Genomic DNA, 16,628 nt, shown 5'->3' with positions numbered 1-16,628 from the left:
ATCTAGTCAAGACTGTGGTTTTTCCAGTAGTCATGTATGGAAGTGAGAGTTGGACTATAAAGAAAGCTGGGTGCCAAAGAATTGATGCTCTTGAACTGTGGTGTTGGAGAAGACTCTTGAGAGTCCCTTGGACTGCAAGAAGATCCAACCAATCCATCCTAAAGAAGATCAGTCCTAGGTGTTCATTGGAAGGACTGATGTTGAAGCTGAAACTCCAATACTTGGGCCACCTGATGTGAAGAGCTGACTCATTTGAAAAGACCCTAATGCTGGGAAAGATTGATGGCAGAAGGGGACGACAGAGGATGAGATGGTTGGATGGCATCACCAACTCAATGGACATGAGTTTGGGTAAACTCTGGGAGTTGGTGATGAACAGGGAGGCCTGGCGTGCAGCAGTTCAAGGGGTGGCAAAGATTCAGACATGACTGAGTCACTGAACTGAACATATACAGCATGCATATATATATGTATGCATATATAATACAGCATACATAAACAGATAAAATGTATAAAATAAAATTCTATACCATGGAGATCATTCCCAGATCAGTAAACAAAATGCTTTATTTTCTAGGAGGGTAGGGTGCTGAAGAGTATCATTTCTTTGTGGAGCTACACCATCATTTATTTACCAATCTCCTGCTGTACTGGTGGATATTAAGACATTTCCAATCTTCTGTTATTACAAAGGCAGCTGCAATAAATAACCCTGTTACACAAGTAGCTTAAATGCGTTAAACAGGATTTTGAAGCATATTAAAATTTTGCCAAGGGAAAAACAGGGTAAGATATCACTGGCAGAGGGAACAACTCAGATAAAAGATCCAAAGGTATAAAACAGGAATTGAATAGTTTGATTTTACTGGAGCATAAAGTCTAAGGTTGGAGACTTCCCTGCTAGGCCAGTGGTTAAGACTCTGTGTTTCCACTGCAGGGGGCATGGGTGCGATCCCTGGTCAGAGAACTAAGATTCTGCATGCTGTGGAGCCAAAATTAAAAAAATAAATAAAATTTAAAATCTAAGATGGGAGAATAGCAGTAAGGGATGATGAAGGAAAAATAAACTGGAGCCTGGTTATCTGGACTTAATTTTGGAGTATTTTAATAAGGAGCTGGAAGAAATCAAAGCTGCGCTTTAACATGACTACTCAATGGAAGCAGCCCAAATACTCATCAAATGATGAATGGATAAATAAAATGTGCCGTATCTATACCATGGAATTATTCAGCAATAAAAGGGAATGTAATACTGATACATTATACAGCATGAACTCTGAAAACATTATGCTAAGTGAAAGAAGCCAGTCACAAAAAAAACCCATATTGCACGATTCAGTTTATATGAAATGTCCAGAATAGGCCAATTCACAGAAATAGAAAGCAGATTATTTGTTGGCTAAGGCTGGGGAGCGGGGAGGATTAAGGACAAAAAGGGGAGTGACTGTTAGTAGATATGGGTTTTGGGGAGAGTGATGAAAATATTTTAGAACTGTTTTGGTGATGACAAAATTCATAAATACACTTAAAAATATTGAATTTTACACTTTATATGAGTGACTGTATGGTATGTGAATTATATCTCAGTAAAACTGCTAAATAAAAAAATAATTATTCTGATTGGTAGAGAATGGATTTGAGAGGGATCAAAACTGGCAGCAGAAAAACCAGTTAGGAAATATAACAATCTAGGTGAAAGATGATAAGGGTCTAAGATGCAGATAAGGTTAAGATGCAGACAGTAGTGACAAGGAGGAGAGATGCATTCAAGAGATACTTAAGAAGTAACAGCAATAGAATTTATTAGCCGACTAGATAAAGCAATGATGGAAAAAGATGAATCTTATTTCTGGCCTGGGTGACTGGATGAGGGTTGAACACAACCCTCACAACACAACTATCTGCATTTCCTACTGATACAAGAATAGGAGGAGAATAAAAAGACAAGTTCTACTTCAGGTATGTTGAGTTTGAGATGCCTGCAGGATATCAAGATGAAATTGTCTAGTATACAGCTGTGTTCAGGTGCCTTCGGTTCAGTTCAGTCGCTCAGTCGTGTTCGACTCTTTGCAACCCCATGAATCGCAGCACACAGGCCTCCCTGTCCATCACCAATTCCCAGAGTTTACCCAAACTCATGTCCATCAAGTCGGTGACGCCGTCCAGCCATCTCATCCTCTGTCGTCCCCTTCTCCTCCTGCCCCCAATCCCTCCCAGCATCAGGGTCTTTTCCAATGAGTCAACTCTGCATGACGTGGCCAAAGTATTAATTAGGGCCTAAGATCTGGCAGTGTAGAGTTGAGTCAGGAGTAAAAAAAAGGGTCGTTAAAATTTTGAAATTGGCTGTAACTGTTCGAGAAAGCATATAGAATAAGCAGTATGAAACTCTGGTTACCACCTGTATTGTAGGAATAGTCTAAGGATAACAGTGTGTGGGGGCGCAATTAACATTTTATTGTGCACTCCCTCTATGTAGTAGGCAGAGAGCAAGGTGGTGTTTCAGTCTTTATCTACACCATCTTACTTAGTCCTCATAACAATTTCAAGTCAAAGCAACTGATACGGATCATTCTTAACTTACAGATTAGGAGGCTCAAGATGAGGGATATTAAATATTTTATGCAAGGTCTCAGGGCTAAAAGTGACTGTGCTGGAATAACAGAATATAGGTCAGGTTTCAATGCTCAGACTCATCCTACTTCACTATTCTGCTTCCCACTGCCGTAATATTCAGCATACTTTCTTTTGTACTGGATCTAATAGACCTATAAGTGGTCATTTAAAAAGTCACAGCTCAGAGGTTACCAGACGCTACAAGATAAGGTGGGATAAAAAGAGGAAGCAAGGCGTGACTTTCCTTTCCTTATCTATCTAGATAGTCTTTTTTTGTCTGGGATGGCAGAGCTCAGAAACCGTTATCTCAGATTCGAAAAGACAACCTAAGAATCTGCTGAGGGAAGTAATGAGGAACCCTGTTACCAGACTATTTACATTCTGGCTGACAGAGCCGAAAGAGCAGACGGAGCCGCCTCTTCCCTGGCTGATGTAAAATAAACCTCGAGAGCCAGCGTCGAGGGACAAGAACACCAGGGCTTTAGGCACGGAGAAAAGGCGGCCGTCCCAGGGGTCCCAGACACACCACCACTCTGACCTCCGGGAGGTCCTAAGAACCCAGGCGCCAAGGGCCTGCTCACCGTACTCACCTTTTTGATGTTGGATTTGGAAGCAGGATGAAAGTCCTTCTTGCACATGAAATTGGCGAAGGATTTCCCCATTTTGGAGGGTGAGCTGGGGTATGCAACCGCTAGATTTGAGAGCAACGTAAACAAACTCTGCCGCCTAACCGGAACTGCGCCTCCAGTAGCAGTGGGAACTTCCGGGGTCAAAGGGGACGACTTCCGGCACTAGCTCCTCTGCCGCCCATTCTCACTCCTTTCCCCTTTCCCTTGGGTAGCTCGGAGGCGAGGTGAGGGGCGTGCCGGGGGGTGGGGGGGTGGGTAGGAGGGGCGGGCGAGCCCAGTAGTTGTAGGAAGTAGGAAGCCCGGAAGTGCGGCGGGTGGGACTGAGAGGCTCCTAGGAGGGGCTCCTAGGAGGGGCGCGGGCCGAAGCTGAGCAGTTCGCAGCTGTCTGGGGTGCTGAGTGTGTGCTGGGCGGCGGCAAGAGGTTCTGGAAGTCCGAGCAGTTTATTCTGTGAACGCTGTGTCGAGTTACAGAAACCTGCCTGCACCGATTTTTCTCGTCTGTAGTAATTCTTGCCCTAACTGTCGCAAGTTTGTGAGGATCAAACGATAAAAGCTCTTGGTGAACTAAAGCATAAAAAGTATATAAAATGTCAACTCCACAAGAGCGAGGACTCTAGTTTGTTGTGCGGCTCCTGGTGCAGAAAGATGTCCGTAAACATTTGTTAAATGATGACTATGTTCTAGAGGTTAGTAAAGCCTCTCAAGACTGCCCCTCCTAAATGCGTTAGATGTCTTCCTAACCAGGTGACCTGTTTTCTTAGCTTATTACCCCGGTTGGGTCAGATTACGTAGTGCACCTTGATGGCTCTTGAGATTCCAGGGTATTGAGGGTACGTGGCTGCCGCTGCTGTAGGCAATCCTTCAACCAAGTCCTTTCCCAGGATGAGGTGGCGTGTGATGTCAGGAGAAAGCTTTTCTGAGAAATGTACTCTTCTGACATATAATAACAGTAACAGCGTTTATATAAGTGTCTGATGTGTTCTATGCATTGTGCAAAACGTTTTACGCATTGTCTTATTAAATTCTCGTAACAGCCCTTTGAGAGATTTACAGATGAGGCAGTAGGCTTAGATAGAGATTAAATAGCCTGCCAAAGTTAGGCAGTGGTGGAACTAACTTTGGAACACATATAGAAGGCGATTTAAGACATAAGTTGAAAATCACACGAAGGACTTCCCTGGTGGTCCATTGTTTAAGAATCCGCCTGCTAATGTAGGGGACACTGCTTCCGTCCCTAGTCCAGGAAGATTCCCCCATACTGCAGAGCCTCTAAGCTTGCAGTACACAACTACTCAAGCCCAGGCTCCTAGAACCCGTGCTCTGCAAGCAAGAGTAGCCCTGGCTCCCCACAACTAGAGAAAGCCTGCACACAGCAAGGAAGACCCAGTGTGGCCAAAAATAATAAATTAAAAAACATTTTTTTAAAGGAAGGAAAATCACACAGGAACAGAAGCATTGGTGATCTTTCTCCATCACTGAGAAAAAGAGAAAAACCGTTAGGCATTTCAGGCTGAATTTGTTTCTTTCTTACCTGAGTCATTTTGTTTTCTTTACAATGAAATATTGATTATATTTAAATCTGTTCATGTAAAGCCATTCTAAGGTTTGGGTAGTATAAGACCAAGGAAAGAAGGAAACTGAAAACCATTTGCCATTCTAAAAGCAAATTTTGTTGCAGTTGATATTTAGTTGCTAGGTTTCTGACTCTTTGCACCTCATGGACTGTAGCCCACCAAGCTGCTCTGTCCCTGGGATTTCCCAGGCAAGAATACTGGAGTGGGTTGCCATTTCCTTCTCTAGGGGATCTTCCTGACCCAGGGATCAAACCCGTGTCTCCTGCTTGGCAGGCATCTGCTGCTTGGCAAGTGGATTCTTTACCACTGAGCCAATAAGCTCTACTAAAATTGAGGATTTAAGATTTTTCCAAATTACAATTGAAGATATGATCTTGATATTAAATTATACAGTCAGGACTTAGAAGTTGAATGTGAACATAACAATTCAACAATGGGAAATAACAGTTTGGAATTTTATTGGCATGTTTTTGCTTTTGTCTGATGTAGTGAGTCTGTTTCAAAATTAAAATGTTTTAATGAACGCCACCCTTATGGCAGAAAGTGAAGAAGGACTAAAGAGACTCTTGATGAAAGAGGAAAGTGAAAAAGTTGGCTTAAAGCTCAACATTCAGAAAACTAAGATTATGGCATATGGTCCCATCACTTCATGGCAAATAGTTGGGGAAACAATGGAAACAGTGGCTGACTTTATTTTTCTGGGCTCCAAAATCACTGCAGATGGTGACTGCAGCCATGAAATTAAAAGATGCTTACTCCTTGGAAGGAAAGTTGTCACCAACCTAGATAGCATATTAAAAAGCAGAGACATTACTTTGCCAACAAAGGTCTGTCTCGTCAAGGCAATGGTTTTTCCAGTAGTCATGTTTGGATGTAAGAGTTGGACTATAAAGAAAGCTGAGCGCCGAAAAATTGATGCTTTTGAACTGTGGTGTTGGAGAAGACTCTTGAGAGTCCCTTGGACTGCAAGGAGATCCAACCAGTCCATCCTAAAGGAAATCAGTCCTGAGTGTTCATTGGAAGGACTGATGTTGAAGCTGAAACTCCAATACTTTGGCCACCTGATGCGAAGAACTGACTCATTTGAAAAGACTCTGATGCTGGGAAAGATTGAAGGCAGGAGGAGAAGGGGATGACAGAGGATGAGAAGGTTGGATGGCATCACCAACTCAATGGAGTTGAGTCTGAGTAAACTCCAGGAGTTGGTGATGGACAGGGAGGCCTGGTGTGCTGTGGTCCATGGGGTCTCGAAAAGTCGGACACAACTGAGCAACTGAACTGAACTGAATGAACATTCTTTGTTAGATATGTACACAAATATAGTCTTTATAGTATAGGTACAGGTGTTTCCAAATATGGAAATAGTGAAAGGAGATTCAGGGAAGACTTCAGAAGAGAAAGAGCTTGCAGGGCAAATCTGAGCTATAGACTAGAAGGAGGTACTTGTTATTCCTGTTTTCTTACTTATTCTTGTAGTGCTAGATTCATGCCCATTATTTTCTTACTGATTTCTGTAGTACAGTATATGAAATTTAAAACTTTAGTGAACATCCTTTGTTAGATATGACAGTAATATCCCCAGTCATCAAGTAAACTCTGTTTTGTATATACTAAATAAATATATTTTTCTCTTTTTATTTTCAAACTTCCATATGATTTTTAGTTTAAAAAAAGATGGAACCTTGTTCCTGTGACACTTTCGTGGCATTACCTCCAGCAACAATTGATAACAGGGTTATTTTTGGAAAAAATTCAGATAGACCCTGTGATGAAGTACAGGAAGTAGTTTATTTTCCTGCTGCAGTTCATGACAACCTGAAGGAACATCTTAAGGTAGGTGAAATGCATGTTTTGTTAACAATATTTTTCTTTAAAAATGTCAAAAACAGTGTTTAAAAATCACTTGCTAGCTATCTGGCAGAGGCTATAGAAGCTAAAAAATCAAAGAATTTAAATTTCATAAATAATTTGAATCAGAACTAGAATTCTGGTCTTTTATTTTAGTGATTTGGAGAAAGCTGAAATAATTATTGTTAGTTTTTTGAGCAAATATTTGAATGCTTACCATATGCAAGCATGTTGAATAGGGGAAAGAGTTAACGCTTGCTGTCAAGACTGGTTCTGTCTTGCTTTTAACAGTTCCCTACCTTGACAACAGGCTTCCCAGGTGGCTGGGTGTTAAAGAATCACCTGCCAGATAGGAAATGGGCTGAATTTTCTGGGTTGGGAAGATCCGTTGGAGAGGGAAATGGTAACCCACTCTAGTATCTTGCCTGGAAAATCCCATGGACAGAGGAGACTAGTGGGCTATAGTTTATGGGGTCACAAAAGAGTCAGACAGGACTTAGAAACTAAACAACAACCACTCTTAACAAGAGGTGTGAGATCTCATATTAAGATGTACAAGTGTGGACTTCCTTGGTAGTCCAGTTATTAAGAATCCGCCTGCCAGCGCAGGGAACATGGCTTCAGTCCCTGGGCCCAGGAAGATTCCACCTGCTGCAGGACAGCTACACCCTTGTGCCGCAGCTATTAAACACCACAGCAAGAGAAGCCGCCTCACACACCACAACTGGAGTAGCTCCTGCTCACCACAACTCGAGAAAGCCTGGGTGCAAACAAAAGACCCGGCTCAGCCAAAAATAATAATGATAAAATATCTGAAAGCTTCAAGAATGCGGTGGTAAACACCATTTTAGAGCTCATGGAACTAAGACCCTAGGAGTGGCTATGGAGGAAGACCCTAAATTGCAAAGATTTGTTGTTGCCAGCTTTCAACTTAAGTCAATTAGTTATTAATGTCAGCCTATCATAAAAATGCCAGCATGCTGCATCTGGTTAAACGAGGGGAGAGAAGACTTTACCTTATTTGCCTTGTTTACCCACCCTGCCCTATAATGCCTATAATCATGAAGATGAAATAAATTGTAACATTTAGTTTCTATCATTTAAAAAAAAGACAAGTTTTGTCTTCCAGGAGCTTAGAGTCTAGTAGAGGAATAGGATGTGTATGTAACTAACCACCTTGTAAAGAAGGATGAAGTTTCAACACCAAATTTAAGAGCAGCAGATTGTGACAGCGGTGGGGAAGAAGCAATTAATTCAGACTAGGAATCAAAGAAGGCTTTACCAGAAGTTGGGCTTTCAGCTGGAATTTGACGTGCAAAAAGGATTCTGATTGATGTAGAATAGAAACAGTCATTCAAGGCTCTGGAAATAGCAGTTTTATCATCAGAAGAGGTTTTCTTGATCCAGTGATAACTGTCAATACTATGTACTAGTCATTTGATAGTATACACGTCAATTAAAGGATCCTTTAAAATTTTTTTATTTAAAAAATCCATTTATATGGAATTTAAAGGGAAAATTTCACACTATGCTTTTATTGCTAAATTATTTATTTTTAGATTCCATTTTTACTGATATTCTAGTATCAAGATATATTAAATATTAGATGTTTTATGTATCCGTTATTCCTCCACATCCTTGTGGGATTGGTTCCAGGACCCCCTAGGATATCAAAATCATTTGATGCTCAAGTCCCTTATATAAAATGACATACACATGCATATAACCTATGCACATCCTCTCATAAATTTTATTTTTTTTTTAGGAATTGTATCAATTTTATATCTCTCATTCATTTATTTTCCTTTTGAAATGCTCAAATCAAGGCAGGTATTTACAAATGTCTTTCTTTAAAATGGTTGCAATCATAATAATAGTACATTTGATTCACAAGTTTAATTTCCCAAAATATTTAGTTTGGAATCAATCCAAAACAAAATATTACATTATTCAAAAGAGATAATATCTCAGGAAATGTATGCCATGATCAAGTATATATTAAAAACAGTTATAGTCCACATGTGTCTTTCATTACACTTTTATTTTAAACATTTATGTCCATTGCTATGTGAGGAAGATTTTTCAGAGACAGTAGGAATTGCAAGTTACTGCAGACCTTTCTGTGGCCACGCTTATCTCTCATAAACTTTAAATTATCTCTAGGTAGTACAATATGTATGGCATGTAAATAGTAAATACAATATAAGTGATATGTAAATAGTTTCCAGCAAGTGGCAAATTTGTTTTGCTTTTTGGAACATTTTGGAATTTTTTTTCGCTGAATATTTTTGATCACTGTTTAGTTGACTGTGTGGATGTGGAACCTGTGGATACGGAGGGCTAATTGTACTAGGCCAGTGTTTTCTTTTGATGAGACTATTTACTCATTGTGGATCCATTTCTGTTTTATCTCTTCATATTTATCTCACCTATCCTGTAAGCCAGTAGTTCTTGTTCTTTTCACAGTTGTGGATAAACCTGATGGGTGAATTCCACGTGTGACATGGGCTTCTATGGCAATCACTTGTATTTATGGGCTGCCATATGGAATGTATATCATTAATCAACAAACACTGGACGTTGAGTTTGAGATCTCTTTCTTTACGTTTCAACTCACATACATCTTCCTTTACAATATGTTTCAAGATTTCACAACTAGAAACTCTCTCCTGAGCTTCTATTGGCACCCCACCTTCACTTTTCTTCATAGTCCTTATACTTTGTATTTCCTTGTGTCTTACTAATGTACAAGTCTCAGTTTCTTGAAAGCAAGATCTGTATCTGATTCACCGTTATAACTAATATATTTCTTAGCAGACAGGAGAGGCTTAGTACATATCTAAATGAATAAATGCTCTTAGGGACAATTCTGAATATTTTTTAAGGGTAATGCCTTTATAATTGAAATTTTCAATTTAGTTATAATTTCTTTCATAATAGTCAGGCCTTTGATCAATTTTAAGATGGTGGACTTTGATAACTTTTCTTTTTCAGTTTTATTGTTGTTGCTATGACTTTCTTTACAGTGTACTTACATAGAAATTGATCAAGTTCCTGAAACATATGCTGTTGTCCTTAGTCGCCCAGCTTGGTTATGGGGAGCAGAAATGGGAGCCAATGAGCATGGAGTTTGCATTGGGAATGAAGCTGTATGGGGAAGAGAAAAAGTTTGTGATGAAGAGGCACTGCTGGGCATGGACCTTGTCAGGTTATTTTTTTGTTACATTTTTGCACTATAGAACCTGTCTAAACTTAAAATTTTGGTGTAACTCTTAACATGTTTTATCTTCCTTTTTTCCCCCATTTTTTGGACTTTTATACTTTATAGTTTGTGTTAAAAATGCTTCAGAATACAGGTATGTAATTTCAAGACTCTCAAATGTCATTAATTAGGGGAAGGGACGGAATTGAAAATTATGATTCATTGGAAGTACTTAACATATTTTATTAGACCATAACTAATTCTCACAGTTACCTTATGGGCTATTATTATTATCCTGATTTTACAGATGAGAAATCTGGAGATTTAGAGATAAATCAGCTTGCAAATAAATTACCAAGTTGGAATTTGAACACTGATCTTTGTTTTCATCATCCCAAACTAGCTTTAGAAGGAATAGATTAAAAGTTGGATTTGCCTGTATCTATTAGCTTGAAGAGGTTTTTCTTTGAACATAAACACAAAATCTCATGTGCAAGAAAAATAATGAAAATTTCTTTTAATCTGAGAGCTTTAATATTTTTATTTTAGACTTGGCCTTGAAAGAGGTGATACAGCTGAAAAAGCCCTCAATGTCATTGTTGATTTATTAGAAAAATATGGCCAGGGTGGAAATTGTTCAGAGGGCAGGATGGTATTTAGCTATCACAACAGTTTCCTGATAGCGGATAGAAATGAAGCCTGGATTCTGGAGACTGCAGGAAAGTACTGGGCAGCAGAAAAAGTAGAAGGTATGGACAGCTTTTCATGATTTAATTTGTTTTACAGTTAATAAAATACCTCCTAATTGCAGACATTTCATTTAGTTGTTTTTCAAGATTTATACTCCAGTGCAATGAAGGGGAAAACTGCAGGGGAAATGAAAAAAAGTGAAAGAACTCTATAAAGAGCTTTCTTGAAAAAGAGGAAAAGGTGCTATCATCTCTTTTTCATAAATATGATATTAATTTCATATAACCTGTGTACATTTTCTGTGAAGTAACTCTTGTATGCTTTATAGTAGTTTTTTACCTTTTAATGAGATAAAATCATTACTTTATAATTTTTTCATCTTTTAAACTTTGGGCTGAACTCCAGAATTTCATCATGTGTGGATATGGAGGTGAGGACTAGGGAGTGTTACTGGGGATTGGTGATTGTGAGTTAGTGGTGAGAAAGAATATGTTAGTAGTAACAGTAGTAAAGTGTAAACATTTAATGTCATTGAGTAAATAAAACAATTGTTTTAGAATGCTTTGCTTTTTTTTTTCTTGATTTCTTTGTGATCATATATACTCATTTTCCAGTGAGGAAATTCAGAGATATGAAATTATGTACTCAGGGCAGTGAATGATAGAAGTTATTGTTTTTAAATTTTATTTATTTATTGTTTTAGCCTTAGAATTTAAATATTTCCATCCTGACTCTTTGTTCAGTATTCTTTCACTTGAGTATAGTCTTGTGCTAAGGCATGTTCACATACTTTTTGTGTACTTACCCTCTGGATCTCATAGTTTTACAGATACACATGTGAAAATATTAAATAGTACATGAATAATATATACATATATATGCCATAAATATTTAAAGAAAGGGAAAGTCATTGTGAACTGGAGAAGTTTAGAAAATCTTCATGAAGGTAGCTTTGAGCTTTGCAGGATTTGGATGCTATTTTTCACAGCAGGTTATTGACAGTTGTTTAGATGGACATTTTATTTTATATTTTGCATGCATGTTTATTAATACATAAAATTGAATTGAGACTATTTTTCTTATTATGATAATTGGCCTGATCATACCATTAATTACTTTTTATTTTGTCAAGTATGCTACATACAAGAGAAAAATGAGTAAGTGTTTTTTGTTGAAAAATGAGCCCCACCAAGCCATCTGAAATGAACACCTTCATTGAGTCTGATTTATTCAGTTGCAGATTAACTTTGTCAACTTGTTTCTCTTCCTAATAGTAAATGAGCCCAAGAACTAAATAGCTTAACTGTAGGGAATTATCTTACTAGATGGAAAATTCTTCCCTGACTTTGCTTCTGTCATGACTTAAGTCTATTATTGTAGTGAGACCATCCCAAGTATGACTTCATTAGAGTGATTTAACTGATTTCTACTTGGCTGATTGTCATTCTAAACTGTTTTAAAATGTTGTTAATTTTTATTCATCATATCTATTTCATTTATTATGATTTGTTTAGAATAGGCTTTTATTGTTTCTTCTGTTTTGTATTTTAATTGTAAATTTTGTTATAACTTAAGTGTCATGATATTTTTAGAAGCCTTCTATATCAGTTCTAAACTTACTTATGGCTATTTTTTAAACAGTAATTCACATAAAAGACTAACATCTAAAATATTATAAATAACTGTCAAAATTCAACAGTAAAAAGACAATCCAACTAGAAAAATGAACAAGAAGACACAAAGAGACATTTTGCCTAAAGGGATATACAGATATCACAAAAGCTCACGAAATGATGTTTAGCATCATTACCCATTAGGGAAATGCAAACTAAAATCACAATGAGACATATTATACCTCTATCAGAAGGGCTGAGACATTTTTAAATTTTATTCATTTTAATTGGAAGATATTTGCTTTACAATGTTGTGCTGTTTTCTGCCATACATCATGAATCAGCCACAGGCATACATGCGTCTTAAACCTCTCTCTTGAACCCTCCTCCCACCTCCACTCTATCCCGCCCCTCTAGGTTGTCACAGAGCATTGGTTTGAGCTCCCAGCATCATACAGCAGATTCTCACTGGCTATCTGTTTTACTGGAATGGTTAAAGATTTTTAAATGACACTACCAAAAAGCTAGTGAGAGTGTAGAGAATGGGTCACTGATACATTGCTAGTACGAATATAAGTCACTCGGAAAACAGTTTGGCAGTTAAAAAAAGGATCTTAATATGCAAGTATGATACAGTGTAGCACTTACAATCTTGTGCACTTATCCCTGAGAAAGAAAACTTAAATGCACACAAAGACCTGTACATGAATTTGTATGGCAGCTTCTTCCACGATAGGCAGAAACTGGAAACAACGAAGCAGTCCTTTAACTTGTGAATATTTAAATAAACTGTAGTATACCTAGACCATGGAATACTACTCAGCAATAAAAAGGAATGAACTGTTGATACATATAATAACCTGGAATAATCTTTAGGGAATTAAACTGAGGGGAAAAAAAAGCCTTAAGATTATATATTGTATGATTCCATTTATATGGGTTTCTTTTGAAATGACAATTATAGAAATGAATAACAGATGGTTGCCTGGGGTTTATGAAAAGGTGGGTGTAGAGATAAGTGGGTGTGGCTCTGAAAGGGCAACATGAGTGATCATTGTGATATAATCTTGACAGTATGAATATCAATATTTTGGTTGTGATATCATACAAGACGTTACCATTTGGGGAGACAGTATAAAGGTGCATAGTTTGTTCTTTAATTCTTATAATTGCATGTGAATCCATAGTTACTTCAAAATAAAAAGTCTAATTTAAAAAAGTTATTTATTCATGGGTAATAAATAGATATACATGGTACAACGTTTAGAAGCCTATATTTACATTGAAATAGTGATTAAAGATCATAATGTACAGAGATAGATACATTACATTAAATGTGACTTTTCTTCTCACTTCCTCTCTTCTTTGAAAATAGAGGGAGTTCGCAATATTTCTAATCAGCTTTCTATAACGACCAAAATTGATCGGGAACACCCAGACATGAGAAACTATGCCAAGCAGAGAGGTTGGTGGGATGGGAAAAAGGAATTCGATTTTGCTGCAACATACTCTTATCTTGACACAGCCAAGATGATGATTTCACCAGGCAGATACTGTGAAGGCTACAAACTTCTGAATAAGCATAAAGGTAATTTTAAATAATGCCAGAATGAAAATATTTCATGTATATATAATGTAGGTATAATAAAGTTTAGGTTTTGGCGAATTATTCTAAGTAAAGATATATATTTATTAAAACTGAAAGTATTGTGATATTGTAAACTATTTTTTGAGATGAGTGAAGTGCTATGTAATTGTGAGAGGGTAACAGTAATGATTCTTTTTGAAGAACAAGTTCAGATTTGCAATCCTCAAATCCTTTTTTCAGTTCTTATTGATATTCTTAAAGCCAAATTTATATTACTTTTGTTGTCAGAATTCACTGGAACATGGAGATAGTTTTCTTTGACTCTTGCTCCTACTTTTTTTTATCTTTTGATAGTACCCTGGATATTTTCTAATTTCAAAAGTTATATCTGGAATAGGTCAAGAAGACTAACTGAGAAGATATAAGAATTCTCCCTTTTCACTCCTAAACTCTAGAACTGTTGAATAAAATATTTAAACATTAAGGACGTATACAGCTAACGTATACGTATACTGAATACGTATACGTATTCATCTTCTTAAACACAAGAAGAGGAAATTGTTAGGTACCAAAAATGAAGAGAAAACTCACATTGTCAGCAAGATTTGAGGTATCTTTTCTCTGTTCTGTTCAACTTCTGTGTCTAAGAGGATATTGTGGACAAGATATCAGCCTTGCAGGCTACTTTTAACATCCATATGAATATAGGTGCCTAGCAGAAAGACTAATCTGGGGAGCAGGAACTGGACTCCTTACTAAGATCAGTACTCTGCTGCTGGCCCAGAGTCCAGCTGGAACTGAGATGTCTGCTGTGCCAGGCTGTGGGTCAGTACAGTCTCTTGTGAGCAACTGAACTCGGATCTATGTGTACTTTGTATTATGTATAATTATATTTATGGAAATGTCTGCTTCTCCATTGAATTCTGTCAGTTTTTGCTTAATGTATTTTCAGTTCAGTTCAATTCAGTCACTCAGTCATGTCCAACTCTTTGTGACCCCATGGACTGCAGCACACCAGGCTTCCCTGTCCATCACCAACTCCCAGAGCTTACTCAAACTCACGTCTACTGGGTCAGTGATGCCATCCAACCTTCTCATCCTCTGTTGTCCTTCTCTTCCTGCCCTCAATCTTTCCCAGCATCAAGGTCTTTTCCAGTGAGTCAGTTCTTTGCATCAAGTGGCTAAGTATTGGAGTTTCAGCTTCAGCATCAATCCTTCCAATGAACACTCAGGACTGATTTCCTTTAGGATTGACTGTTTGGATCTCCTTACAGTCCAAGGACTCTCAAGAGTCTTCTCCAACACAACAGTTCAAAAGCATCAATTCTTTGGTGCTCAGCTTTCTTTATAGTCTAACTCTCACATCCATACGTGACTACTGGAAAAATCATAGCATTGACTAGACAGACCTTTGTTGGCAAAGTAATGTCTCTGCTTTTTAATATGCTGTCTAGGTTGGTCATAGCTTTTCTTCCAAGGAGCAAGAGTCTTTTAATTTCATGGCTGCAGTCACCATCTGCAGTGATTTGGGAGCCTGAAAAAATACAGTGTCTCACTGTTTCCATTGTTTCCCCTTCTATTTGCCATGAAATGATGAGACTGGATGCCATGATCTTAGTTTTCTGAATGTTGAGTATTAAACCAACTTTTTCACTCTTTGCTTTCACTTTCATCAAGAGGCTGTTTACTTCTTCCTTCACTTTCTGCCATAAGGGTGGTGTCATCTGCATATCTGAGGTTATTGATATTTCTGCCGGCAGTCTTGATTCCAGTTTGTGCTTCATCCAGCTGACATTTCACATGATGTACTCTGCATATAAGTTAAATAAGCAGGGTGACAGTATACAGCCTTGACTTACTCCTTTCCCGATTTGGAACCAGTCTGTTGTTCTGTGTCTAGTTCTAACTGTTGCTTCTTGACCTACATACAGATTTCTCAGGAGGCAGGTAAGGTGATCTAGTATTCCCATCTCTTTAAGAATTTTCCAGTTTGTTGTGATCCACACAGTCAAAGGCTTTGGCGTAGTCAGTAAAGCAGAGTAGATGTTTTTCTGGAACTCTTGCTTTTTTGATGATCCAACGGATGTTGGCAATTTGATCACTGGTTCCTCTGCCTTTTCTAAATCCAGCTTGAACATCTGGAAGTTCACAGTTCACGTACTGTTGAAGCCTGACGTGGAGGATTTTGAGTATTACTTTGCTAGCGTGTGAGATGAGTGCGAGTGTGTGGTAGTTTGAGCATTCTTTGACATTGCCTTTCTTTGGGACTGGAATGAAAACTGACCCTTTCCAATCCTGTGGCCACTGCTGAGTTTTCCAAATTTGCTGGCATATTGAGTGCAGCACTTTCACAGCATCATTTAGGATTTGAAATAACTCAATTGGAATTCTATCACCTCCACTAGCTTTGTTTGTAGTGATGCTTCTTAAGGCCCACTTGGTTTCACATTCCAGGATATCTGGCTCTGGGTGAGTGATCACACCATTGTGGTATCTGGATCATGAAGATCTTTTTTGTATACTTCTTCTGTGTATTCTTTTTTTTTTTTTACAGGTTTTTTTTTTTCCATTTATTTTTATTAGTTGGAGGCTAATTACTTTACATCATTACAATAGTTTTTGTCATACATTGAAATGAATTAGCCATGGATTTACATGTATTCCCCATCCCGGTCCCCCCTCCCACCTCCCTCTCCACCCGATCCCTCTGGGTCTTCCCAGTGCACCAGGCCCGAGCACTTGTCTCATGCACCCAACCTGGGCTGGTGATCTGTTTCACCCTAGATAATATACATGTTTCAATGCTGTTATCTTGAAACATCCCACCCTCGCCTTCTCCCAGAGTCCACAAGTCTGTTCTATACATCTGAG

At 38.1% G+C, this 16,628-nt stretch overlaps 2 protein-coding genes across 3 annotated transcripts in view; one reads left to right on the top strand and one right to left on the bottom strand.

Moving 5' to 3' along the window:
• CIR1 (corepressor interacting with RBPJ, CIR1) overlaps window positions 1–3,370 on the bottom strand; it is a 37,246-nt gene extending 33,876 nt beyond the window's left edge. The window contains exon 1 of the mRNA XM_020887558.2: window positions 3,204–3,370. Coding sequence (XP_020743217.2) covers window positions 3,204–3,275 — 72 coding nt within the window. The 5' untranslated portion in view covers window positions 3,276–3,370. The remainder of the gene's footprint in view (window positions 1–3,203) is intronic.
• Window positions 3,371–3,375: 5 nt separating this feature from the next.
• Window positions 3,376–16,628, top strand: part of SCRN3 (secernin 3) — a 35,445-nt gene continuing 22,192 nt past the window's right edge. Inside the window, exons 1-5 of one of the 2 annotated variants that reach the window (XM_070475999.1) lie at window positions 3,376–3,466; window positions 6,480–6,649; window positions 9,691–9,872; window positions 10,416–10,615; window positions 13,545–13,757. In XM_070475999.1, the coding sequence (XP_070332100.1) occupies window positions 6,491–6,649; window positions 9,691–9,872; window positions 10,416–10,615; window positions 13,545–13,757 (754 nt within the window). In that variant the 5' untranslated portion in view covers window positions 3,376–3,466; window positions 6,480–6,490. Of the gene's footprint in view, window positions 3,467–3,589; window positions 3,929–6,479; window positions 6,650–9,690; window positions 9,873–10,415; window positions 10,616–13,544; window positions 13,758–16,628 lie in introns of those variants that run through there. The other variant, XM_070476000.1, reaches the window with a different exon arrangement.

This window comes from Odocoileus virginianus, chromosome 13 (genome assembly GCF_023699985.2).
Source record: "Odocoileus virginianus isolate 20LAN1187 ecotype Illinois chromosome 13, Ovbor_1.2, whole genome shotgun sequence".
Taxonomy (NCBI): domain Eukaryota; kingdom Metazoa; phylum Chordata; class Mammalia; order Artiodactyla; family Cervidae; genus Odocoileus; species Odocoileus virginianus.
This window is presented reverse-complemented; position numbering and strand designations above follow the sequence as displayed.